The sequence below is a fragment of the Rattus norvegicus genome, chromosome 1 (assembly GCF_021556685.1).
Source record: "Rattus norvegicus strain SHRSP/BbbUtx chromosome 1, alternate assembly SHRSP_T2T, whole genome shotgun sequence".
In the NCBI taxonomy this organism is placed as follows: Eukaryota; Metazoa; Chordata; class Mammalia; order Rodentia; family Muridae; genus Rattus; species Rattus norvegicus.
The window spans coordinates 94,112,512-94,139,408 of NC_141534.1; the positions used below are offsets into that span (position 1 = coordinate 94,112,512).

Consider the following 26,897-nt stretch of genomic DNA (forward strand, 5'->3'; position numbering starts at 1 on the left):
GTAAGGCTTGGTCTGGAGAGAGTGAACCTCTTGGGGGTCTACACAGATCCCAGGGATGGAGGGTGGGAAGAGGCACTTCTGTGGTTGATCTCAGTCAGGCCTCAGGAGAACACAGGACTGCCCTTCTGTGGCCTCTCTAGTTTCCCAGAGCTATGTGCAAAAGGCCCTCAGCCTCTGGGCCTCCGGGCTGCATGGTGGGGTGGTTCCGTGGCAGACTCTTATGGACAGCCAGCCAAGCAGTGAGAGGCCCAGCCCAGGGAGACAGCCTAGGAGCAGGACCAAGAGGGAGGGAGGACGCTAGTGTGGGAGGACTGCAGGGTGGGATCTCAGCCTGGTCCTTTGGGGCAGGACCCACTGCCAGCTCGCCAGCTCGGCACCCACGACGGCCTGTGCTCTGGGTGGGCCGTGCGAGAACAGCAAGCTGGGCTGGCCAAGGAGAGACTCCATGTCCGAGGTCCCTTCGGCAAGTTCCTGGAGCTCAGCAGCCTAGCAAGGAAGCTCATCTACAGATGTTGTTTCTGAGGGTGAGGCCAGAAATCCAAGCCTTTCTCCATTTGCCACCTCGATGGCTTCCTGAATGCCATGGGGCAGCTGCCACTGCTCATCTCTTCCCAGAATCAGGGCTCCTTCTCAGCTATGATTAAACGCTGAGGGAGAGCCCTGATTTTAGCATTTTGAGGTTGCTGTGGAGCTCTGTGCATCTGGGTTCATTCTCTGAGGTGAATTTGTTCAGTTAAACTTGGAAATGTTGCTGCAGGGTCATGGGAGGCTTCAGGAAGCTAGCGCGTAAGAAAGTACCAGCCTGTTGAGAAGGTACCTGATGACTTGGTGCTGTGGTTCGTGGCACCTGAGAGCAGAGAAGGACTCTAGAGTGAGCAGCCTGTGCTTGTGGACTGGAGGAGTGGGTTTGGGGTGGAAGTTTTGGGAGCCTGGGCCCTGATAAGCTATGGTGCTGGCTTACAGTGAGCTCCTGTGTGTGCCCTGTGCACTAGCGCTCTGTCCACGTATGGCATCCTGGGGCGTGAGGAGGGCTCTTACTTCCACTTAGTAGGTGAGACACTGAGGCACACAATGATACATTGGTTGTGTGTGGTGCATTCACTTGAGTGTTTTGGGTGCCCATGTCAGGTCTTTTGTAATTTGCTGCCTTACTGCCTTGAGACAAGATCTTTCACTGTACCTGAAACTTGCTGTTTCAGCTAGGCTGGCTGCTCCGTGAGCTCTGGGGAATCTTCTTGTTCCTACTCCTCAATGCTGGGGTTACAAACTTGAAATTCTATGTATCTAAGTATTTTGCCTACATATCTGTCTGTGTACCATATGTGTGCCTTATGCCTTTGGCGGCCAGAAAACGGGGTCAGGTCCCCTGGAACTAGAGTCACAAATGGTTGTGAACTGCTCTGAGTGCTGGGAACCTTTGCAAGAGCAGCTAATGCTCTTTAACTGCTGAGCCATCTCTCCAGCACTCTGCCTGGCTTTTTCTGTGGTGGCTGGGGATTCCGGCCCCGACTCTTGTACTTGCAGAGCAAATGCCTCTACCCTCTGAGTGTTTTCTCAGCCCTGATTTTTTTTTTTTATTTTTTAATTTTTTTTTATTAACTTTGAGTATTTCTTATTTACATTTCAAATGTTATTCCCTTTTCCGGTTTCCGGGCAAACATCCCTCTAATCCCTCCCCCTCCCCTTCTTTATTGGTGTTCCCCTCCCTACCCTCCCCCCATTGCTGCCCTCCCCCCAACAATCACATTCACTGGGGGTTCAGTCTTAGCAGGACCAAGGGCTTCCCCTTCCACTGGCGCTCTTACTAGGATATTCATTGCTACCTATGAGGTCAGAGTCCAGGGTCAGTCCATGTATAGTCTTTAGGTAGTGGCTTAGTCCCTGGAAGCTCTAGTTGCTTGTCAGCCCTGATTTTTGAGACAGGATCTTGTAGTGTACCTTGGGCTATCTGCAACTCATCGTCCTCTTGGCTCAGTCTTCCCAGTGCTGATGTTACAGGCATATACCATCATGCCTAGCAATGTGAGGTTTTTGTTTGTTTTGTTCTGAGACAGGAATTCCCTGTATAACCCTGGCTGATCATGAACTTTTGTTGATGGACCTGTCTCTTTCTTCCAAATTTTGACATTACAGGTGTATATCATTATACCTGGTAGAAACAATAAAAACAAGCTTGATATGTCTGTCTGTCTGTCTGTCTGTCTGTCTGTCTGTCTCTCTCTCTCTCTCTCTCTCTGTGTGTGTGTGTGTGTGTGTGTGTGTGTGTGTGTGTGTGTGTGTGTGTGTGTGTGTGTGTGTGTGGCAGGCCTGGAACTTACTCTGTAGACTAGGCTGGCCTCTGACTCACAGAAATACTTACCTGCCTTTGCCTTCTGAGTGCTGGAATTAAATGTGTACTACAATGCCTGGTTGGCTTATTTTTATATTCCACTATCTCGGTAAGTTTTATTGAGCCCTTCCTATGCCATGTACGGTTCTTGTTCCTGGGAGAGCGCCCAGTCTAAGCACACTATGGTCTGGGAAGGGAACTGGTCTTAGGATGCTCTGAGGAGAGAGATGGGAAGTCAGAAGGGGTAGGTAGGCTGGGCAAGGTTGGGAGGTTGAGCTCAGCAGAGTTGGCTAGGGTGGCTGGAGCTGAGGAGTAGTCAAGGAGACAAGGCAAGAACTTGGAAGTGAGGAGTCAGGGCTTCATATGAGGAGAGGCTGGATAGGGTTCAGGTAGTGGCCTGAATGGGTGGGAGATGGGTAGGCGTAGAACTGACCATAATCTGTTTTATAGATGGGCTCTCTTAGGGCCTCCAGGCGGGTGGGTGCAGGACTTGGGTTCTGGCGTGTAGCTTTTCAAACTGGGATCCAGAGGCCTTGGAGGGTGCCTAGAGTGGTCTCTGTTCTTCAGCTAATGCATTTTCATTTAGATGGTATTTTATTTTCAAAAACTTAGCAGGGTGTGGTGGCACACACTTTTAATCCCAGCACTTGGGAGGCAGAGGCAGGCACATCTCTGAGTTCAAGAGCAGCCTGGTTGGTCTACAGAGTCCCAGGAGAGCTGAGGCTGTTATTATACAGAATTAACCCTATCTCAAAAAAAAAAAAAAAAAAACCAAAGAAAAACTTAATATAGGCATGCTGTGAGTCATCTTTAGGATTTCATCCTGACCCCAGTCACTGCTAATAAGCCACTTCCCTGGCCCTTACTAGGGTTCCGGATGGTCCTGGATCTCACAGTTGGGCTTTGTATAAAAGCTGCCATTTTCCTCAGGCGAGTCACATCCCCAGCTGTACACCTTAATGAGCATACCTCATTAGGAGTGCCATGGCACAGGCATGTAAAAACATCTGTCTCTGTCTCTTTCAAGACAGGGTCTCAATAAATAGGCCCGGCTAGCCTAAAATTCCCTGAGTAAGGGGTTCTCACAGAACCACAGAGATTGCCCCTGCTTCAGTTTCCTGACTGTTACCATACCCTGTCTAAAAAATTGTCTTCCTGGTAACATAAGCACAGTCTTAGTCCTGGTGATGCTTAGTCCTAGCTTACAGACAAGGGAGCAGATGTCCAGAAGAGCCCTAGATAGCCCCCCTGGAAGGGGTACAACAAGATTCACTGAGGCCTGCCACCTCGCATGCCTGTGTCCTGGGAGGAGGGATGGGCATGGATGGGGCTTCTAGTCAGGCACCATGATGCCTTCTTGGCCAGAGAGCCCTGCCCACCCTCCTCTCTCCTCAGGCTCCAGGTGTTATGGATTGATTACAGTTATGCTGTGATTACAGTTAAGAAGGGAAACATGGCTCCTCAGTACTCCAGCTCAGGCATTCAGTGTCTAGGTGTTCCCTGCACTCGTTCTGCCAATGCAGAAGTTGGGTGGGTTTCTTCTAGTTTAAGGACAGATGTTTCCTGCACTGGTTCAGTGCCTTGTCCTTTGTGATTTGTGTTCCCAGTTTAGGTTCTGGCCTCGGCCTGCTTATCTGCATAATGGGGAAGGTGGCACCACTTACCCATCAGGACTCATGTTAGCTTGTACCAGCATTTTGGGAGTCCTCCCCCAAATAACTTGCAACGTGCAAACAAGCCCCTGCTGGTTTGTTCCTGGTACCCTCCAAGCACTAGGCTGCTTAGAGCACAGGTGGGAGACCAGGGGAGGAGTGGTGATGATGAAGCGGGCAGCCTGTTAGAGGCCTGCTGTGGTGCGCATGTGCTTGTGTGCCTAAGTGTGCTGATGTCTGCAGGAGTCTGAGACAGTACTGGCCTTGGTATGGTAGAGAGCAATGTGAGAAGAGTGATGGCTCAGTCTTTTGGGAGCAAAGGCAGAGGGAGTTGCAGGTCTGGGGTCCAATGGCAGAAGTTTAGTCTCTTGGACTCTATGTATTTTAGCTGTCTAGCTGTTGGTGCTCTACCTCCCACCTTGACTTCTTTTGTATCAGATACGGTTCCTATGGTCCCCAAGTGAGGCACACGGTGTGAGTGTTGGGACCAGTGGGAAAGAGGCTGGGATACAGCCCTCACCCTGCCGTTTCAGGCCCACAGGTCTCCATTTCTTTCCCAGGGAGAACCAAAGCCTTCAGAGATGCCAGGCCTGCCTCACTCACCTCAGAGCCTCAGGTCCTGCCAGCCATGCTCTTCTTCCTGTGGCTTGTCTGGGTCACAGTTTTGCTCAGGCTCTGTGAGCCTTTCTGTGACCTCTATCTTTCATGTATACTGCCTTTCTCCAAGATTCTGGACACCTTGAATGTGCTATATAATTTACCTATTTAGTTTGCCTTCTCCTCCCACAGCAGGGATTCTGTTTGGTCACAGAGAAATCCTTAGTGCCAGTGCTGGCACGGTGGACACCATTTTAGGGATCCAGTGAATGTGAGATGTTTGTTTTCACCTCCACCTGGGAGTCTGGAGCACAAAAGCTCTGGGTCTAGTTGTTAGCCCTCCTGGAATTATTTAAAGTTCTAAGTCTAGCCCTGTGATGGGTAGTGCTTAGGGCTGGAAACAGTGTGGACTAGGATAGACTCTGTCCCTACCTTGTTCAGATCCTGAGTCCCCAGAGGCCATATTGCCAGAGGCAAATAAGAGGCCCATTTTCTGAGGGGAGGGGCAGGCTGAGTGTCATGTTCTCATCTTGGGAGGAGCCATCAAGGAAGGTTTCCCTGAAGATGGAGGGTTGGGCTGAGAGAGCACCGTGAACAGCATCCTAGCTGGGAAAACAGCATGCAAAGGTCCTGGTCAGAGCAGGTTCTTCCAGGGACCCAGAGAAGAGATGGTTTCATGTGTTGGTCTGGTGAGGCTGCAGCTCAGAGCAGGGCTGAGGCAGGGCTGAGGCAGGTGGTCTCTGACAGCCTTGGTAAGGGCCTCGGGTATGGTCCACGTGTGCCTGGGAGAGGTCCTGGGCACTGTCAGCTGTGCTTGCAGAGGCCCACTGAGCGCAGCTGGTGTCCTTGGTTTTTTGGAGAGCATGGCTAGGCAGACCAGAATACTTGACATGATTTCCGGGGGTTCAGTTAGGGGAAGGTGCGTGTGTTGGGGGAGGTGGTAGAGAAGACAAGGAAATCTGTTCTGGACTTATTCTTGTCCCAGTCTCTGGCAGCTGCCCACACCTTCATCCTGCCTTCAATCCTACCTACTTCAGGGGACAGATGGGTGGGTGGGGGATGTGTGCGGAAGAAGAAAGTTAAGTCTTTTTAAAGCCACGGTCTCACCAAGGAGGTGGAGTAGGTAAACTTTTATAAGTTCAGAAATACCCATTGTCTCCACCCACCAGAGGGAGAAGAATGATACCTGACCACTGCAGCTGCCGCTTAGGAAGCCTTCAGTTTGGATCCCAAGGCCTCCTTGATCCTGCACCTGGAGCTCTGTTAGCACCGTTCTTTCTGAGTCCTGTTTCTGCGCGTGCTACGCTTACGCACCTGCCTCCTTGGGCACTCAAGCTCGGAACTGGATTTCCACTGACCTTGTATCTGATTTTCTAAAAGGCCTTCACTAAATTAAGGTATTGAAGCCAGTTCAGACTATCTAACGTAATGAGACCTTGTTTTAAAATACATGAAAATTCTATGTATAGCAATCTTTCTTTCCCTCCCCCTTTTTTTCTTAAACTGGGATGGGATCCAGGACCCCCATATGCTAGGCAAGCATGCTACTACTGAGCCATTCCCCTTAACTTTCTTGGTGGTTTTTATTTTAAGACTGGGTCTCAGTAAGTTTAAGGCAGGACTTGAACTCTCTGTCACACGGGAAGGCCCGGAGCTTGTACTCTTCTGGCCAAAGCCTTAGGTGGATCTGGGATTATAGGCCTGTGCCACCAGGCCTAGCTTTGGCACAGTATTTCTGTGTGTGTCTGTGTGCATACATACATGTGCATGTTATGCACATGGAATTCAGAAGACAACTTGTAACTAATGAAAATGTCCAAATACAAAGGGCCATGGTGCTAAAATGCAGGAAACAAAGGACAAGAGACCCAGAAAAAGAAACCAAACCAGAAATATCTTTCAGGGCAGGCCAGCTATACTTGCTGGTGAGGGACCGATCTCTCTTGTGCAACTGTACTGAGATCAAGGAGGACTGAAGGCCAGAGTGGGAGGACGCATGCATCCCCCAAGGGAACAGCTGATAGTGCTCCCTTGTGACCACATGGCTTTGTTTTACCCTTTGTGGTTTGCTGCATTTGAGAAGGTGCCTTTCTTTGTACTCTATCACAGAATGTTACTCAGCATACAGAAGAATTCCAGTTTGGGAGTTGAGATGGTGTGGGAGAGCCCGACCTGGGTGTCTGGGCTGCCCAAGCACAAGTCTCCCCCTCCCCCAGAAAAGTGCCTGTTTCACCTTCCCATCTAGGAAGGCCTGACCAGGGTAAGGAGGGCCTAGGCTTCAATCCCAGCTCTGCTCTGTCTTGGCTATAGGAGTGAATTTACACGTGTGGTCAGCTCTGGGCAGGGAGGAGAGGTGATTAAAGATGGTCCCCAAAGGCTTCTAAGTACAACTGGTGAAATTTACTCTGTTTACGCAGTGGCTGAGAGCCAAACGTGCGTACAGACAGTGGTAATCCCAGCATCTGGAAGACTAAGGCTGCACTGAGGTTTGGGGCCAGCCTGGACTACATTTTAAGGTTGTTTAAACACACACACACACACACACACACACACACACACACACACACCCCAAAATGTTGCTGAGTGCATAGGTACCACAGACTAATGTATCACTCAGTAACATTGTTTTAAGTTGTTTTTAGGGATAGGTATATGGTTCACTTGGTAAAATAGAAGGACCTGAACTCAATCCCAAGACTGTGCTTGGGGTCTAGAGACAGGCAGATCCTTGGGGTTCACTGTGCACTGTGAACCCCAGTCCAGTGAGAGACTGTCTTAAAGGAAGGTGGACAGTTCCTGAACACTGTACGCAAGGCTGTCCTCCGGCCTTTACATACAGTGTGTACACATACCCCCATTTATCCACACACACGGATATGCACGCATATAGAATTGTCTTTAAAACACTGTCTTTCCATCTGTTTAGCTCATGTACTGTATCCTCAGTGGTATTCAGAAGTCCCTTAGAAGCCAGATATCACAGCTCTTGGTTCAGATATGAGAGGTAATTAATACATGACACCAAGGACCTGAGCGGCAGAGTTCATGGGCCAGAGGAGCAGGGTAGGGTCCACCTTGTCCTAGATGGGCAGCCTAGAGAACAAACTAAGTTCTACAAAACAAGGTTCTCTGGACTTAGGCTGTGAGATTTGTGTAGATCCCAACACTGTCTACATCGGGCCCTCCACTTTGGGACTTGTGATCACTAAAGCCAGAGCCCTTCCATCCTCTCTCAAACCCTTTTGTGAGGCATGCACCGGCCCCATTTATTTCTTCAGAGGCCTTCCATTCCAGTGGTGCTTAGCTTCTGAGACACACCAAAACACCTCAGTGGCCCCTACTTCTTTAGGGAAGGGAACCACAGGGCACAGGCTAGGCTCTACTCATACCACTTTGAGAAGCCTTCCAGACCCCTTAAGTCAGCAGGGGAAAAGCTGGGATTCTTGCCTGTCCCAGTTATCACTGGACCCAGTTATAACTTGGGCTTGCTGTATTGTGCACACAGTGGGTGCTTGATAAAAATATGGAATGGCTGTAATTCCACAGACTTGTAAGCCCATCTACTCAAGAGGCAGAGCCAAGAGGATTGCAAATGCAGTCCCTCTTGGGCTATAGAGTAAGTTCTGGGCCAGTGTAGATAACTTGAGACCGTGCTTCTAGGAGTTAGAAGGAAGGTTTCGGTATGGCTTATCGATGGATAGAGAGCTTGCCTAGTATGCACAACACCTTAGCTTGAGTGCCCATTTCTGGAGGAAAAGAAAACCCATGAACTGAACATATGTGGAAACAGCTCAGAATGAGCTCAGTTCCCCTCTGCAGCTGTCTGTGGCCTCTCACCCCCTCAATGGCCTGCTTTCCCTGCCAGACTCACAGATGGACTCAGAGGCAGGAGCGTGGCAGGGATCTGCACTTCTCTGTGGCAGCATTAGTGAGGAGCTCCTTCCAGACACTCCAGAGTCCTGCTAAGGCAGTGACAGTGGAAGTCTCTACCCCATTTTGTTGAAAATTCTGTCACCCCTTGCCAATCCAGGCCTTACCTCTTAGAGGAGGAACTGCTCAGAAAGAAAACTCAGACAAACAATGTGGCATTGATAGTATCTGTGGAATTCAGGCCCTGAGGGTCAGGTAGGGTGGGATGGATCTATTTTTCAGTAGCTGCAGTCTGCTCTTAGCTGGTCTACGGCTCACAACATTTTAATACAAGTCGGTGGTGTTGAGAATGCCCATATGCTCAGAGGAACACACGGCATAGAAGTGCTGAGGGCAAGGGTGGCCATTGGGAAGGAAATTCCTGGGTTTGGGTAGACAAGTACTGACTTTTAATTGTTACTGATAATTTTCACGTAGACCTCACCATTTTGCATTCCTACAGTAGGCCACACTTAGCATTGGGAGTTTTTGAGGGCTCGCTCTCCCAGGCAGGTGTTATCAATCACCGTATGTCTTCCTAACTCCTGAGATTGGTGTGTTTCTTGTTTAGGCAGCCTTTCCTTTGAGGGACCCTGTTCTGTTCACCTTGCCTCCCAGGCGGCACACATTTAGTCACCAGCTGCAGTCCCAGCTCCAGCCCTCTGCACACTCAGATGTGGACATTCTGGGAAGCAGCAGCTAGTGTGTGATGGAGACACAGTAGCTCCCTGCTGTGTGCTGCAGAAGGGCAGTCAGGACAGACAGGTGTCCATGTGCTCTTGAGTTCCACAGGCAGGTCTCCGTGCCCCTTCTGAGTGTCCTCAGCCTGCAGCTCCTCAGTGAACAGGCCATCTGCTTGGCTGTGCTGCCTGGAATTTCATCACCGCAGGACTGCGTCACAGACACCTCGGCTGAGGCGCCACCCTTAGTGGGAGGACGGCTGGAGCCAGGCAGGACGCAGGGGATCTTCCAATTCCTCCCCCTGCTCTTGACTGCCTGAGCTGCTGCTGACTTCTTAGTTGCTGAAACGAGACTATAAAAAGTGGCTCTGGTGTGTGGAGCTGTGGCCAGGGCCCCTACCACTCAGCTGGGAGACCCAAGGTAAATGGCTTCCCTTCGCTGAGTCTCTGTTCTCACTTGGGCATGCTATAGCTCCTCTGGTGGGTATTGGGAGCTCCACTGCCCTGCCTGAGACCGCCAGGTTGGCAGTGGCCCTCAGACTCTGAAACCCTGACATTCTTAGCCACACCTGGCTGCCTTCACCTAGCTGTGAACAGCAGTAGCTGTGGGGAGGGCTGTGCGTTAGACACCGGCAGGCTCACTCTAAGGCTGTAGTATGGTTGCTGGGTCTCAGAGGCTTCAAGAGGCACCATTGCTTTGGCCTCTTCGTTCCCTCCCTACCCAGCTCACTAGGAAGTATTCACAACTGACCCAGAGCTGGGAACAGTTTAGGTTTTTGTTTTGGGGGGGCCTCAACCCTAGACCCTGAGCAGTGTCTCTGGCTTTCTCTGCATCTGCTCCCACCATAGAGCTTTTCCATTTTCAACTTTCCTGTCTGAAAGTCTTTCCGTGTACTGCTCTGTTCATTCTTTGGTTCCTGAGGCTTTGCTCACATGCTCTGTTCACTGTCCAGCGACATGGTCCATTCCCTGCTAGTTCCTCCTCATTATTCTCAGCACCTCTCCACCCCTTGACATTGGCGTGTGTGCGTGCGTGCGTGCGTGTGTGTGTGTGTGTGTGTTGAGGGTGGTGGTTCTATCTTCCCTCTTCAGAATGTGAGTTTTGTGAGGCCCATGACTGTGTCTTAGTGATGTTCTTGAGTATCTGGCACCCAGGACACACTCGGGGAAGATTGGTGGGTGAGGCTGAGTTCAGGTGTTTGTAACTTTGGCTTGTTGGCGAGAATCAGCTCATTCATTGCTTGACAGTGTCAGTGCCGGGCGGGCGGCCCACTTGAGTAGTATTGGTGGGTGTGGTGGAGTTTGCCGGAAAGGTCTATAGCTGTACCTACTGCAGCCTTGGAGGTTGAAACCTGAGCACGCACTGCTTCACTGAGGCCCCCAAGGAGGGAGAGCATTCAGAAGGTGTACGCAGGGAGGCCGGAAGGCTGGGCAGTCACTGTCCTGATAACATGCCCTTGCTTTCTTGGTTCAGGAACCACTCCTGTGGCCTGGTTGGTATGGGGGCGGGGTGTGTTGTTCTGTTTCCTAAGTGCACTGGGGAGCTGTGAAGGGTTTGGACATGGAAGGACAAGGTCAGATGTAGATGAAAGGATGAGAAAAAGACTGAGGAACATGGGAAAGGCCTGAGTGGGGAGGAGCCTGAGCAGACAGTGTGCAGGGTGGGTGAGTGGACAGCACAGGAATGAGAGTGGTGGCAAGTCTGTATAGCCTTGAGTGCCAAACTGAGGACTTGGGCATTTTTGCCAAGGACTTGGGAAACCATGGATGACTTTGAGTTGAGGAAGGACAGTCCTTGTTTATTTGTTTGTTTGTTTGTTTGTTTGTTTAGCTGTCCTGGAACTCACTTTGTAGACTAGTTTGGCCTCCAACTCAGAGATCTGCCTGCCTGCCTTGCAAGTTCTGAAATTAAAGCCATGCGTCATCATGCTTGGCTTAAGACTGACTCATTTTTGAGGGTCTTTGGCTACTGAGTCGGGGGCAGGGAGGTAAGGCCCAGAGGATGTGGAATAGGATCCTGCTAGCCAGACTTAACAGCCTTAGAGAGGGAGTGGGGAGGCTGACCTTGGTGAATGTTTAGGGCTCCTGTGTGTGGGGGAGCCCATTGTTGCTGTTTGGCCCCACACTCCGTCATTTCCTCTTCAGCCTGGAGTCCGTCTTGTGAGTTCACACCCTCCTGCCCTCCCTGTCTTTGGCCACCTTGCTTTTCCTTTGCTTCCTCCCACTTACCTCCCTTCCTTTTGCCCAGGGCCTGGGCAGCCTGCCACTGTCACATGCCAGGCAGTACTGTGTCCAGCCCACCCGCTCCCCTGGGGCACGAGAGAAAGCTGATGCCCATGCTGTCCCTAGAGCCAGCTGCCACTTCTCCAGGGGCCTCTGTAGCTCCTGACCTGCTGTCCGCAAATAACCCTGGGCTGGGAGAGGCAGGCATAAGGCACTTTGGGCTCCATGGCCCCTGTGCAGGCCCAGGCTTCCAGGTAAGGGCCCAGCTGGCGACTGACCACAGGCGTCCTCCTCCCCTCTGCTCGGGGAACTTGAAACTCAGCAGCAGCTTCGGCGTCTGTTAGTCTGTTGGCTGTTAGTTCCTGAGGACAGATGCAGGTCTTGGAGAAGGAACCAGGACCTTGGTCAAACCCCAGGACAACTCTAGGCCCCACACAAGTATGTGCAGGAGGTTCCGCTAGGCTGCCAGAGCTTTTGAGACTTGCGTTTTCGTGACTCTTCTGGTGGGAACACGGAGATCACTGGGGTTGGGGGTTGCCATGGATGTTGCTATACTTGGGGGAAGCAGGAGTTTGCTTACTGTGGCAGGTTGATTTGGAAAGAAATGAGTGCATGCATGAGTCTGTCTTGGGGGTAGGCAGATGCTGGTAGCTTTGAGCACATCCTGGTGCCCAGGGATGTCTGATTCATCCTGGGTTACCTCAGTGCTGGGGCATTGGGGCGAGGCAGGGGGCGGAGCTGTGGCTACCTGGTTCTTTTCCTGTCCAGCCATAGGCGGGAAGGAAAGAATAGCTTCGGTGTATAGCCTGGGCATATCTGACTCTTAGGACCCTGTGTTTCACAGGACTGGGCCCCAAGAGAAGAGCTCTCCCCAGCTCCCTGACTATACCTACTGTCTGGCAAGCTACGGAGCCAAAGGGCTTGCCTCAGAACCCAGGATGGGGCAGGGCGCATCCCTCCTACCCTCACAGCTCCTCTCTTGTTTCTTGTAGACTATACTGTATCGGAGGAGCCTCCTGCATGTCCTGCTGCCCTGAGCTCTCTCAAGCTAGGTGACAGCGTGTTAATGCTGCCACCATGAATGAGGTATCTGTCATCAAAGAAGGCTGGCTCCACAAACGTGGTAAGGGTTCACTTTTACTCAGCAGATTATGCATCTCCGCCTTGCGTCCTGCTCTCTTCTAGCACCCGGTGCCCCAGCCCTGTCGCCCTAGCTGGATACCCTGAATGAGCCCAGATAAGGTTTCAGGCTCTGCATCTGTGTTGGAGATTTCATTCATGCTCCCATCTCATAGGTAAAGAAACCGATGTCTAGACAGTAGTCACACGGAACTCAGCCAGGCGGTATTCAACATTTATTTATCAAATACTGGGACCTTATAGAGGCCACGTTCTGCTGGGAGTGGTAACACAGTAAATGGAGGTGCACAGTGTTAGGTGGTGAGAGGTGCCATGTGAATCAGGTCAAGGGGCTGAGTAGAAAGACAGGCTCATGGGGAGGCACTCTGAGGAGGTGACAGGGAGCAGAGCCTGCAGAGAGAGATACTTTGAGAAAGAGCTACAGAATCTCCTGAAAAAGGTGTCCAAGGGGAGGGGCAGACAGGACAGAAGCCCTGAGGCTTGCTTGTGCTTGGTGTTTCTAGGAACACTGCAGCTGGAGCAGAGTGAGGTGGAAGCTCGGCAGGGCAGACTCAATGAGCCCTGCCAGCCGTGCCCTTACAGGTGACCGGAAGCCTGAGGTGTTGAGAGCCAGCGGGGACTTGGTTGTGTGGTAGAAGCAGAGGCCCTGGTGAGGTCGTAGATAAAGAAGAGTAGACCTTGAGAGCCCAGATGCCATGTGACATTGGGAAACAGATAAGGAAGCAGAATGCACTGAGGAGTTGACTTTGCCACTGTTGGCCTTCAGGGACCTTCTCCTTGGAGGGGGGTGCGGGGGTGTGTGTGTGTGCGAGCGCGCGTGCCAGGCCTGAGGAAGCTGGTCCACAGACACTTCCAGTCATTCACTCAGTGCTTAGTTCATAGAGTGACTCCTGTGTGCTTGGAGCCTCTCTAGATCCTGGAGACACAGGAGTGAGCTAGCCAGGCAGGGACCCCATCTTTGTGGTGACATGTCACATCCTGGAGGAGATTAGGTGTCCAGGCAGGCCTTGGTGTCCAGTGGCGGCATGGTCTGTGCTGTGGAATAAAGTCAAGCAAAGAGAGGAAGGAGGCTGTGAGCCTTGCAGCAGGGAGCCATGCTGCATCTGGTGGTTGGGTTGGTTTCCTGGAAGAACAGGGGTAACCAGGGCATCCTGAGGGGAGTGAGGGGCACATTTGAATAACAGAGGGTGATGTCAACCTGTCCTGCCATCCCTGGCCACAGACACCAGCAGTCACAGGGAACAGGATGCTGCTTAGGGCCAGCAGAACAGTAGAGGAAACCCCATTTCCTGCTGCCTTCACAGCACCCCAGCCCTTCAGACCGAGCCCTGAGTTTGAGACTGTCAAGTGCAGCCATCCAAATATGGACACCTGACAGATTCTGACCTTGGCTCTGCCACTTGGCCTTGATGTGACACTGGGTAAGCTGTGCTGCCTGTCTTGCTCTTTCTTTTTGGTATTTTGAAATGGGATTTTACTTTGGTACCCCAGGCTGATGTCAGCATTCCATTCTGACATCCTCCTGCCTCAGCCTCCCTAGTGCTAGGATTGTAGGAGTGTGCTATACTATACATGGTTGTTCTGAGTCTGTAAGATGAATTAACAACGATCCAGGTGTCTGATGTCAGAACCCTTTGGGCAGGACTGTCATGTGTTATGTTTACTGTGGTGTCTTCATTGCCTCAAGAAATGTCTCACATATAGGTAGGTGCTCAGCAAGCGACCGCCCAGTGAGTGATCGGGGTCGTATGTACTGGCAGCTGTGCTAGGGTGTGCCAGGCTGTCGGACTGCTGTCCCTTGGCTGGAGGTTCCCTAGACTTACTGGGTTAAGGTGTTAGGATGTGGGGAGCTGTCTAGAGTGGTGACTGAGTGGTGGGAGCTTGTCTGTAGACCAGACTTAGCTGACAAAACAAGTCTTGGCTCTGGCTCCTCGTAGGGCTTCGTGTCTGGTTTTGTGGTAAGGGCTCAGTTGACTTGGCTCCTGGCCTGCACTGTCTGTTGTCTGACTCACCTGCTTTGAATACACAGTGTGTGCGCACAGGTGCACTGCTGGATCATCTGAGTGCTGGCGGCCTGGTAGAACCAGGGCCCTGTTGCCACCGAATAACAGGGCATCTGTGCTAATCCATTCCCACTCCTGGTGGTTAGAATGGTTGGTCACTGTACTGGTTATTCCCAGTCTGTCAGGTCTCAGGCTGTGCCCAGGCAAGCCTGTGTTGTTGAGTTTTCATGGATGCCCTCTCAGGGTCGACTAGCAGTGACAGTGATTGCCAGAGGCCTTGGCACAAGGTTGCAGAGCTAAAGTGGGACCCTGGCCCTCTGATGCTGAACTTGACTGTGCTCAAGACCTGGCCTGCGTGTATGCTACCTCATACTCAGCAGGGTCTGAGGATATGACTGACTGGAGGCTGTGACTGCCACGGGTCCTATTTGTGACTTGACTTTAGCACATCACCACCACGTATAGCAGAACACTCTGTCTCCCCTGCTGGCGTGGAGGTAGAGGCAGACAGCATAGTGGTCAGAGCGTGAGCTCCGAACTCTAGTGCCAGCCATTCCAGAGAGCTAGAGCTATGGATCTTGCCAGGACAGTGAGGCTCTCTGACTCAGTTTTCTCATTTGACTGTAAGGATTAGATTATGAGAATTTTTTTCCTTTCCCTGTAGGCTTCTTGTTGCTAAAGTGTGAAACACCACAGATAAGTGCCAGGGTCATTAGCTCAGCCTTGCCGATACCACTGGTGTCCAGATAAAGAAACAGCAAGACAGTCTTCAGCGCCCCATGCTGTGCCCCGCCCAAGCTGTAGCTGCTGCTTTCCGGGTGTTTTGTTGCTGCTCTTTTTAGAGTAAGGTGTGTTGTGGATCCTGTGCAGGGCCTGTACGCGTTAACAAGTGCTCCGAGTCCCAGCCCTGGATCGAGTTTTTTTAACTTTTTTTTTCAATCAAGGTGAAATTCCCATAATATGAAATAAACTTTTTTAACTTGTATAATTGAACGACATTTAATACATTTATGGTAACCATGTTTCTCTAAAGTTCCAAAACACTTAATTATCCAGGAGGAAACCTGGAGTCCACTAGTCACTCCTTGAGGCCACTTCTTGTGCCCAGCTCCTGGCAGCCATTGCTGCTTCCTGTCTTGTGGACTCACCTGCTCCAGACACATCACAAGACTGGAGCCATACCGTTTCTGTCTTATTCCTCGTGTCAATCCTGCGTTCCTTTTTTTCTAAGGTTTATTTTTTAATGTGTGTCTGTTGTCTGTGGGTCTGCATGCATGTGTGTGTATGTGAGTGCCCATGGAGGCCAGAAGAGGGTGTCAGACCTTGTAGAGTTTCAGTTACCAGAGATTGCAGGCTGCCCAGAGCTGGTTCTAGGAGCCCTACCCGCGTCCCCTGCAAGAGTGGGAAGCACTTTGAACCACCGGGCCATCTCTCCTGCCCCTTATTCCTTCTTAGAGCCAAATACGTGTTCAGGTGTGTATCTTAGTTAGGGTCTTACTGTGTGAAGAGACACCATGACCACTGCAACGTACATAAACATTCCACTGGGGATAGCTTACAGTTCTATCCTTGGGTAGTCTTCACTTCCTGTTAGTATCCTGTCACACAGGAAATTTGGAGCTTTGGCTTTTGGTGTCACTTACAACTAAATCTGAGGTGACAAAGATGGAATCCTATGCATTCTATAAGTATTGATTTAAACTAGAACTGTGTGTGTGTTGAATAGTGTGAGGTGGAGTCCAGCTGGCCCAGTATCCCTCCCTGCATGCATGGGCTGGAAGTGCTTTGTTGTGGTGTGGTTTCTGCCCTGCTGCGGTGCGTGTTTGGCTGTGAGCAGATGTTGCAGTGACTGCAGCTGTGGTAAGTTCTAAAACTGAGAAATGTGAGTCTTTGAACAAATGAGCTCAGTTTGGCTCTGGGGTCCCTTGCAGTTCCTCATGAATTTAGGAATTGGCTTTTCACTGGGCGAGGTGGCGCACACAAGTAAACAAATGAAATCCATAGGACGCGTTCAGCCAAGGAAGAGGAGACCTCACTACACGGAGGGCCCAGGAGACTGCACTACACGGGCTTACCGGGCGAATAGCTTACCACAGAAGCCTGATGGCCTGATCCAGTCCTCAGAGTCTGCATGAAGGTGGAAGGAGAGAACTGACTCCCAAATGTTGTTCTGTGACCTCTCCCTGTGTGCCATGGCATACACACCCACACACACAATAATCATTTTGAAATTGACAGGAGAAGTTAAACACTTAAATAAACTCCATGGCATCCAATATTCATGAATTGGAAGACTCAACCCTATCACTGGCTAGGTTTAGGTGCTAGGAAATCTCTACAGGGGTCTCTCTGTGCAGATCTGCCTGCCACCTCTGCCTCCCAAGTGCTGGGATTAAAGACATACCCTGCCACAGCCTGTGTTTTCACACAAGCCAGGACTAGCTGCCCGGGGGGGACACAACCCCTAGTGGTATGGCCCTCTTACATCAATCATTAATTAAGAACGTGACCCATAGAGTTGATGGAAGCATTTTCTCAATTGAGGTTTGGTTTTCCCAGATGACCCTAGCTTGTGTCATGTTTACAGGAAACTAATCAGGACAGAATTTTTAAGTTTTTGTTTCTTTTTGAAAACTTTTTATTCAGCTGGTATGTGGTGGCACATGCCTTTAATTTCAGTGATTGGGAAGCAGAGGTTGGTGCATCTCTTGAGTTTGAGCCTAGCCTGGTCTACAAATTGAGATCCAGGACAGAAACTCTGTCTCAGAAAACAAAACAAGAAAACAAACAAAAATCTTAACTCATTTTTTATAGGTATTGTGGCTGCATGCATGTTTGTGTGCTATGCACATGCAGTACCTACAGATCCCCCGGAACTGCAGTTTCATACCATTTTAAGACGCCATGTGGTTGCTGGGAATCCAACTCGAGTTCTCTGGAAGTGATCTTAGTTGCTGAGCCATCTCTCCAGCCCCCCAAAATTTGTGTGTGTGTGTGTGTGTGTGTGTGTGTGTACACTTTATCTGTGCCTACCTACACACACACACACTCACACACACACACACACACACACACACTTTTAAAATGTATTTTGCCTGCATGAGTAGAAGTGCGCCATGAGTGTGCCTGATGTCCACAGAAGCCAGAAGAGTGTACTGTGTCCCAAGAATTAGAGTTAAGGGCTGGAGAGATGGCCCAGCGGCTAAGAGCACTGACTACTCTTCCAGAGGTCCTGAGTTCAATTCCCAGCACCCACATGGTGGCTCACAACCATCTGTAATGGGATCTGATGCCCTCTTCTGATGTGTCTGAAGACAGCTACAGTGTACTCATAATAAAGTAAATAATTCTTAAAAAGGAAAAAGAACTGGAGTTACTGGTGGTTGTATTTCTCCATGTGGGTGCTGGGAACTGAACCCAAGTCTTGCAAGAACAACCCATTTTAACTGCTGAGCTATCTCTCTAGCTCCAGAATTGTGTTCTTAATTTCCTTTTTGGTTTGTTGTTTGGAAACACCCGAGTTGTGTGGTGTCTATTGGCTCTCATGATTATTGGGGGTTTGATTTTGTGCTTTTGTTGTTGTTTGTTTTTAAACCAGATCTCTTGTTATGCAGTCCAGGCCTGCCTGGAACTCACCGTGTAGCCCAGGATGACCTTGAACTCGAGGCAGATATAGACCATCATGCCCAGTTTTCTTTGCTTTTGAAATAAGGTCTTGTCATGTAGCCCTGGTTAGCCTTTAATGCTTGGTAATCTTACTGCCTTAGCCACTCCTGCTCAGTGGTATACCACCACCTGGCCTTGAGCTCATGGTGATCCTCCTGTCTTAGCCTTCTCTGTGCTAGGCTTACAGGTGTGCACAACTATACCTGGCTGGTCAGCTAGCCTGTGAGTCTGCCAGTCTGCCTGCCTGCCTGCCTCCCTGCCTTTTTCCCTTCCCCTCTCTGTCACAACCTCCTGTTGCTCCCATTGTTGCTGTCCACATTTTGCTATGTTGCCTAGGCTGGCCTGGAACACTGCCTCACACAATTCTCCTACCTCACTCAGCCTTTAGTAGCTGGGACATTGAGTCACATGCCACCATGCTCTTCCCCCCTGGCTCCCCATTCTAAGTAAGCCAAAGCCATGCATGAACTTGCTGTGAGGCTGAGGATGGCAGTGAACCCCTGGTCTTCCTGATTCCATCCCCATGCCTGGATGATGTAGTGCTGAGGCTGGTACCCAGGCTTCTTACATCTAGGGAAGTGCTGGACCGGCCGAGCTACATCCCCACTTTGTTTGGATTCTTCTGTGGTTTTTACTATGTAGGCTCTTGTTTCCCACAAATAAAGATAATTTCACTACTTCTTCCTTTTCAGTGTGAATGTCTTTTATATTTTTGGTCAAAAAAAATGTGTGTCCTTAGAACTAAGTGACAGTTCAACTACTTTGTAGAATGGAGGTCAGTCCATCATCAACAGATAATCATTTTGCTTAGCATTGTTGAAAACGGGCATCCTGGTATTGCTCCTGTCCTCAGGGAACCCTGCAGTCTCTGCTTTGTGACAGTGGCAGCAGCATAGCCTTTTTTATTGCCCTTGTCACATTGATCCATTCTGTTCCCAGAGTTGAGTGCCCGGTGGTGAAGACGCTATGCTCCATCAGGTACCTCTCTGCAGTCACTGACTGACTCCACATGCTCAGCCACTTTTATTTTTCCAGTTTAGCATCATCTTCTTTTTATCTCCTATCTAATAAGCTGAATGCATAGGGAGTTCATCAGTTTGGACTCCTTTCCACCGTAGGCCTTTGGGGTGGGGTTGGGGAGCAGGTTGGCATGTCCATTGAACCCCGGAACCTCTCTTTTTGGCTTCCTTCTTTCTCTGATCATCTTCTTGCACTCGGTTCAGGAAGCCGTCAGCTTTTAGAGTGCATCATATGCTCAATACCCACATTAATTCTCCTGGCAACCCTCCTGCCCTGAGCTTGCTTGTTTGTAGCAGTGCCAGCAGTGTGCTGGGTGCCATTGTGGACGCTTCCAGTTTTACCATGGTAACTTTTGTGGGCTGTTCCTTTGTGAATACTATCCATGCCTTTGATGTCTGCACTACTGTTCTTGTTGTATATTCCCATACATGTGGCCAAGGAGCAACTCTGCATTTCCTGAAAGGCCCGGAGAACAAATATTGGTGCCTCCCATCTTCCCCTTTCCTTTGTGTTTGAGATTTAGCAAATGACTGGAAGACAGAGGCCCTGGCTGGTGGCGGAAGCGTATGTTTACTTGGTCGTATGTACAGTTTTCCTGTTTCTTCAGAAACAAGCTGTCCCTGTGTTATGTAGGCTGGCCTCAGATTCCTGAGGCTGTCCTGCCTCTGCCGTCTCAGTACAGCCGTTATTGCAGTCAGTTTTAGACTACTTGGTTTTTTTGGTCTCACTCTAGACTAGGAGCCCTGGAGTTCCCTATGTAGCCCAGGGTGGCCCTGGAACTTCCAGCAATCTTTCTGCCTCAGCCTTCCTAGTGCTGCGATTGCAACTGTGAGTTCATACCGGCCTTTCAGTTTTAGACAGTTTTACCACCCGAAAGGAATCTTTCTCACATTGGCTCTCACAGTCCCATCTCCAGGCACCCCAGGCAACCTCTAATCCGCCTTTTATCTTCAGAGAGTTCTGGACATTTTATATAAATGGGCATAGAATGATAGATATAGATAGGTAGATAGGCAGTCAGGCAGGGTTCTTGTCATTTTAGGAAAACGTCATAAATTAGAAGCATGACACTCCTGATTTCCATGAGCGTCACAGAGTAGCCACACTGGAATGGCAGAATTCTGGTTGTGTGCATCCACAGAACGGAGCAGCAGTCTGTCGTTTCTTTCTCTGACCAAATAGTAGCCCATCATTTAGGCAAAATTTTTTTGCAACCTACTTTTAATAAGTGTTCAAGCCCTCCTCCAGCCCACCATCCGGCAGAGGTAATGGGAGAGAGACGTTATTAGGACGTGGGGAAGTGGACCTGTGCAGCGATGGTTCTTTGGGGGTGAGCTCTGTCTTCTTGGGCGGCAGTTCAGTCCCACAGCAAACACCAAATACGACTGAGCAGCTGCAGATCAGGCCTCTGGGCGGGCAGATGCCAGGCAGGAACCAGTAGCTACAGTCCAGTCTTTCAGCAGGCAGACACCAGGCAGCTGTAGTTCAGTCCTGAAGAAACCACCAGGCTCACCAGCTGGCCTGAGGTGAGGCCTCAGAGGCAGCGAGCTGCTGCAGGAACCTCAGGAGCAGTTCTTGGCAGAGTTCTCTCAATGGCGGTGTTACCACAAGTTGAGCTCAACAACACTATGTAAGGTGAACCAATACGTGCCTGTCGTTGTCAAAGAATAGCAAGACCGAGCAGAGCAAACCGATGCCCAGTGCTTGCTGGTCTCCCACTGTCTGTGGGGTCGCAGCTATACTCCTTCATCTCCGGTCCTTTCACGTGTTTATTAGATGAAAACATCCTTCACCTGTGCCTGCTTCAGGAAAACATTCTTTCACATGTTTGCTTTAGCAGGACATCCTTTCACCTGTGTGCCCCAGCAAACATCATTTGACATAACTAACTTTCCAAAGAACTAGAAGGTTCCACTTCACATGATATGGGTCCAGGAAGTTAATAGTGGGCATTTGGGTTGTTTCAACTTTTAAAAAGCCCTTATTGGGCTGGGGAGATGGCTCAATGGCTGAGAGTACTTTGTTCTTGCAGAGAACCCAGATTGGATTCCCAGCATCTACATTGTGGCCAAAACTATCTGCAACTCCAGTCCAAGAGATTTCTGGCCTCTGCAGGGACCTAGCATGCACATGGTGTGGATATATCCATGCAGGCATAGAATTCACGTTCATATATAGAATAAAGAAAATTTAAAACTAAAAACATAAAATAAATAAACGTGTGCCATGGTGTCTGTGTCAGAAGACAACTCTGGGAGTCGGTTCTTTTTACCGTGTGTGTGTGTGTGTGTGTGTGTGTGTGTGTGTGTGTGTGTGTGCAGAGAGGTCACCAGGTGTCCTGCTCTGTCACTCACTGTCTTACTCTTTGAGACAGGGTCTCTTACTGAACCTTGCTGGGTTTTGGTAAGACTGGCAGCCAGCAAACCCCAGCCATCTCCTGTCTCTGCCTCCCATCCTTCCCCAGTGTTAGGCTACAGGATCCATGAAGCTGTACCTGACTTCAGTAAGAGTTCTGGGGGTCCATACTCTTCTTCTCATGCTGGTGGCGGCAGCAAGTCCTCTTAACCCTGAGCCATCTTCTCAGCCCACTCTTCCTTCTTTGACTGTTAGAGTGTAGCTCTGGATAGATGTATATGTGGAATATGCTTTTTCATGTTGTTTTACTTTTTATATTTATTTTTGGTTGTTTCAAGACAGGGTTTTTCTGCGTAGCCCTGACTGTCCTGGAACTCGCTCTGTAGACCAGGCTAGCCTTAGACTCAGAGATCTGCCTACCTCTGCTTCCTGAGTGCTGGGATTAAAGGCGTGTGCCACCATGCCTGGCTTAAATGCCATTTTAGTTTTCAGCAACCTTTTAAGTGGTCATTGGAGAGTGTTGGATGTGAGTATGTGACCATAAGCAGGGGACCTTGACTATTCAGTTAGGAGAAACAAAAGGGATCAAGGGATGCTTCGAGGGTGGGGCAGTGTTTGACATCTGATCCCCTACATGGCTGTGTTGATGAATATCAGCCTGTGGGATTTGAGTGTTTAGAGCCCTAAGCATCCCTTAGGACAATCCACGTTGGCACCAGTAGCTTGCTACTGCCATATATGCTAAGATGGTGTTACCCTGGGACACTGTTGCAGGTGACTGTCTGCCAGACATGACCTGTGGATCACTTGGGTCCGATGCAGTGCCCCAGCCTGCGTCAGCAGGTGCTACCTCCAAGATTCCCTCGGGAGATCCTCTCATCTACCTTCCTCCCAATGTGGTACCCTTGTGAGTCACTGTCATCCTGGGCTGCCTGCCTGCTGGGACACTATTTAACCTTGCCCTGACCTTTGTCCTCTTGCCTTGATTTCAGGTGAATACATCAAGACCTGGAGGCCCCGGTACTTCCTTCTGAAGAGTGATGGATCTTTTATTGGGTATAAAGAGAGACCTGAGGCCCCCGACCAGACCCTACCCCCCCTTAACAATTTCTCTGTAGCAGGTGCGTATCAGGGCCAGGATGCCAGCATTGCTGGCAGGTATTAGGGACACATGGGACACAATTATGATTGAGCTGGGACCTGCCTTAGGCTTTCACCCTCAGATCTGACTCTATCCTTTCTGGCTGCTGCTCATTGTCAGTGAGTGTTTCCGTCCTCGGGAGAGTGGGAAGTCAGGATGCACCTCACCCCTTTTGGCCCTGGTTCTAGCTGGTGTCCTGTCTGCTCTACTAAAGTCCTCCCTGCTCTCTCTGTCCCTCTAGCCAAATAGGTGTTGGCATCTAACTGATCTGCTCCAGGGCTTACCATATGTCCTCATTCCCCTCTGTGGAACCTAACCTTGTGTTTTCTTTGTGTGCTTGTGGTTTTCTAAGGTAGGGTCTCACCGTGTAACCCTGGCTGTCTTGGAACTCACTCTGTAGACTAGGCTGGCCTCAAACTCAAAAGAGATCTGCCTGCCTCTGCTTCCTGACTGCTGGAATTAAAGGTGTGAACTACTACTGACCTGGTATTTTCTTGACCAACTTGACAAGCCCAATAATCCCCTGGTATTCTTGTCTCCTTCCTCCACTATGAACCCAATACCATGTTCTTGTCATAGCTGCTGAGAATGTCTCATAGACTACCCTGTCTCCATTACCCCAGATCCCATTCACTCTGAGGACCTTGCTGCAGCTTCTGCTTTGACTTCTAGCTTTGCAGTCTCTGAAACCCAGCCTGGTGTCCACCCCTTCTGCAGAAAGCCTTTTTCTGGCATCTCTCTTCCTGCGCCCATGGCCCTGCCACATCCGCTACCAGCTCCAGCTTCTGACTCGATCTCTAGCCTATCTCTAGCAGCATCTTGAAAATTTTTCTGTCTGTGGCCTTTAGGACCCCCATCCTAACCATATCCCAAGCTGACCTTCCTGTCCCCTGCCCACCATCTCCTCTCTCCCCTATCTCCATCTGAGGCAATCCTGTTTAACCCTAGGTCTCAGGCAGTGACCTGGGACTGGCTCTAGATGCCTCTTCCTGTCCTGAAGTCCAATGCCCTTCCCTCCCCATTAATCTTGGTTAACTCTCTGTGCTGTCTCTGGCCTTCAGCAAGAAGAACTTGTCTCAGTCTCTACACATCCCTTCCATGGCCCCAAAGACAGACTGGATTCCTCAGTGTGATTTCCAGGGTTCTGCCTGGCCAGCTTGATCCACCTCTCCAGACTTGAGGCTTCTTTCTCCTGTGGCCTGCCTTGCACTCTACCGCAGTGTCTTACTAACCATGTCCCCTTGTTGTTATAAAAATATAAAAAATAAAAAAAAGTATGGTTGTCTTTTAACCCCACTAGGTCCGGCACCGTGATGCCGGAAGATATCTGCTGCGTCTCACGCACTCTGCTCCATCCCACGTCACACTGCCGACGGCCTCTCTCTGAGCCGTCAGCAATCTCTCTACCTATCTAGTGCCCGGCAGGTTTCCATGCCAGAAGCACACATCCCAACTCCGAGGTGGCCCAGACCAGCTGCCCCACACTCCATTACACTTAAATCTGCACATGAGAGAACACACCACACAATAACCCAATTGATAAGCTATAGTTTCCCACCTAAACATACAAAGCCCAGTGCCATCCATCCCTTAGGAACATTCATAACTAAATACAGAGCGGAATCCTAACGTCACCTTCCGTGTGGTCTACCAGCTACTCTACCCCCCCTCTCTCCCTCTCTCTGTTCCAGTCTCCTCTTCCTTCAGACTTCTCTCCCGCCCATCCTTCCTTCTCATCCAATGACAGGCCTCCTTCTAGCCTGTACCTGCCTCACCTCTATTTTACAGATTCAATGGGGAGAAGGTTCTGGTGCAGTCGCCTGAGTCCTGAGTAGTAACTAGGTCCTTGAGGCAGCTGAATTAGCATCAAAATACAGATAACTCCAGGGCAAACCACAACATCCCCTTGTCTTCTGGGATCCATACCTTCTCTGTCTTTTCCTCTGTGGCCATGACACCTGAGTCTGCTGCCAGTTTGGCCTTCACCACCTGGTGGACTTCCATATTTTGTAGGCTGAGGCAGCAGAAATGCCTTTCTGGACTGCAAAGTGAGTTCAAGGACAACCCGAACTTGAGCCTCCCTCAGTGCAGAGCCTTTGTCTATTGTGCTTTAAACCCTGAGTTGCATCTCTGGAGCCGTGGGATGGGCTGAAAGCAAGAAAGTAGAGCTGTGTGGAGGAGGAGCTGGTGAAAGCCTCATCCTTGTCACTTGTGCCCCGTCTCTGTAGTCCTTCCCACAGCTTGGGGTTTCTTTGTGCCCTTGAAGAGCAGGTGGAGACTGACATCCTGTACCTCGAGGACAGGGCCAGGACTGTCTCAGTTCCTGGCATTGTCTTGTATAGGGGTTGGCATACAAGAGATGGCTTGGTGAATTTGGTCTGTAGGCAGCAGGGCCATCCCCTCACCCTTTGCCTGTCTCCTACCCACAGAATGCCAGCTGATGAAGACTGAGAGGCCACGACCCAACACCTTTGTCATACGCTGCCTGCAGTGGACCACAGTCATCGAGAGGACCTTCCATGTCGACTCTCCAGATGAGAGGTGAGTGGTCTCCTTCCTGAGAGTGAACAGGCCTAGTATGAAGGCAAGAGGAGTAGGTGGACAGAATCCTTTGGGATGCTATTCTTACGATTTTTATTTTACCTGTATGAGTACACTGTCGTATCTTCAGACATACCATTACAGATGGTTGGGAGTCATCATGTAGTTGCTGGGAATTGAACTCAGGACCTCTAGAAGTTCTAGCAGCCAGTGCTCTAACCACTGAGCCGTCTCTCCAGCCCCTGGGATGCTATTGTTTACCTGGAGTTCTCTGGCATGGGACCTTTCCAAGTGGAGCTGAGAAGAGCTGGGATGCTTGGTTTAAAGATCCACTCCCACCCCTGCCCCCACTTGGGCTGGAGAGATGGCTCAGTGGTTAAGAGCACTGACTGCTCTGCCATAGGTCCTGAGTTCAAATCCCAGCAACCACATGGTGGCTCACAACCATCTGTAATGGGATCTGGTGCCCTCTTCTGGTGTCTGAAGACAGACAGTGTACTTATATAAATTAAAAAAACAAAAAAAACAAAAAACAAAAAACAACAACAAAAAAAAAAAAAACAAAGAACACTCTGCATCTCTGGGAGCATATCAGAGTCCTGGGAAAAAATAGAGTTCTTCCTGTTCATGATGTGGATTTACCAGCTGCATTTCACATAAGCACTTTCATTGATTCGAGGGCACTGGTCCAGAGAGTCAGTTACAAAGATCAGTGTAGGGGGCTAGAGATGTAGCTGTTCTAAGAGTCTAGCCTAGAACGCATGAGACTGGCTTCAGTTCTCCAGTCCTACATAAACATGGCGTGTAACATCCCTATAATCCCATCACTAGGGAGATGAGACAAGAGGTTTGCCCTTGGTGACATAGTAAGTTGGAGGCCAGCATGGCCTACATGAAACCTTGTCTTACAAAAAGGAATTTGAGCCAAGTATAGTGGTGTATGCTTGGGACATCAGTACTTGGCAGACTAAGGCAGGAGAAATGCAGTTCTAGGCCTTTCTAGGCTACAGAATGAGATCAAGGTCAGTCTGAATAAATGATGGCTACCCCATCTCTGTCCCCAACCCCACTCCCCGAACTCTTCAGGTTGCAATTCCTTTGTGCCTCTCTTAGGATTTCTATCGCTGTGAAGAGACACCATGACCACAGCAACTCTTATCCAGGACAACATTGAATTGGGGCTGGCCTACCAGTACAGAGGTTCAGTCCATTATCCTCAATCACAGCAGGAAGCATGGCAGCCTGCGGGTAGATGTGGTGCTGGAAGAGCTGAGAGTTCTCCTCTTGTTCCCAAGGCAGCTAAGAGACGTCTGTGCCACAGTGGGCCTAGCTTGAGCATAGGGGACTGCAAAGCCTGCCTCCACAGTAACACACTTCCTCCAGCAAGGTCACTCCTACTCCAACAAAGTCACACTCCTAATGGTGCCACTCTCTATGGGCCAAGCACGTTAATCCAGGAATCTATGGGGTTCGTTCCTATTCAAACCACCACAGTACCCTGGAGGAGCAACTGGAGCTTGGGCACCCAGTGTCCCAGAGTCGAGTTGTACCACTCTGAACTGACCGCTCTCACTGAATGGTGTAAGAGCGTAGCTGTTGCTGCCACTGTGTTCTTTGATTGCTTTTGTAGCAGCCATACAT

General features: G+C 50.1%; 1 protein-coding gene across 23 annotated transcripts in view; it reads left to right on the forward strand.

Annotated features, from left to right (window-relative positions):
- Window positions 1-26,897, forward strand: part of Akt2 (AKT serine/threonine kinase 2) — a 56,706-nt gene that overhangs the window by 11,512 nt on the left and 18,297 nt on the right. For 4 of the 23 annotated variants that reach the window (NM_001439926.1, XM_087628887.1, NM_001439919.1 and 1 more), the window contains 3 exon segments: window positions 12,383-12,513; window positions 22,567-22,695; window positions 25,145-25,256. In NM_001439926.1, the coding sequence (NP_001426855.1) occupies window positions 12,468-12,513; window positions 22,567-22,695; window positions 25,145-25,256 (287 nt within the window). In that variant the 5' untranslated portion in view covers window positions 12,383-12,467. 23 annotated transcript variants of the gene reach the window in all.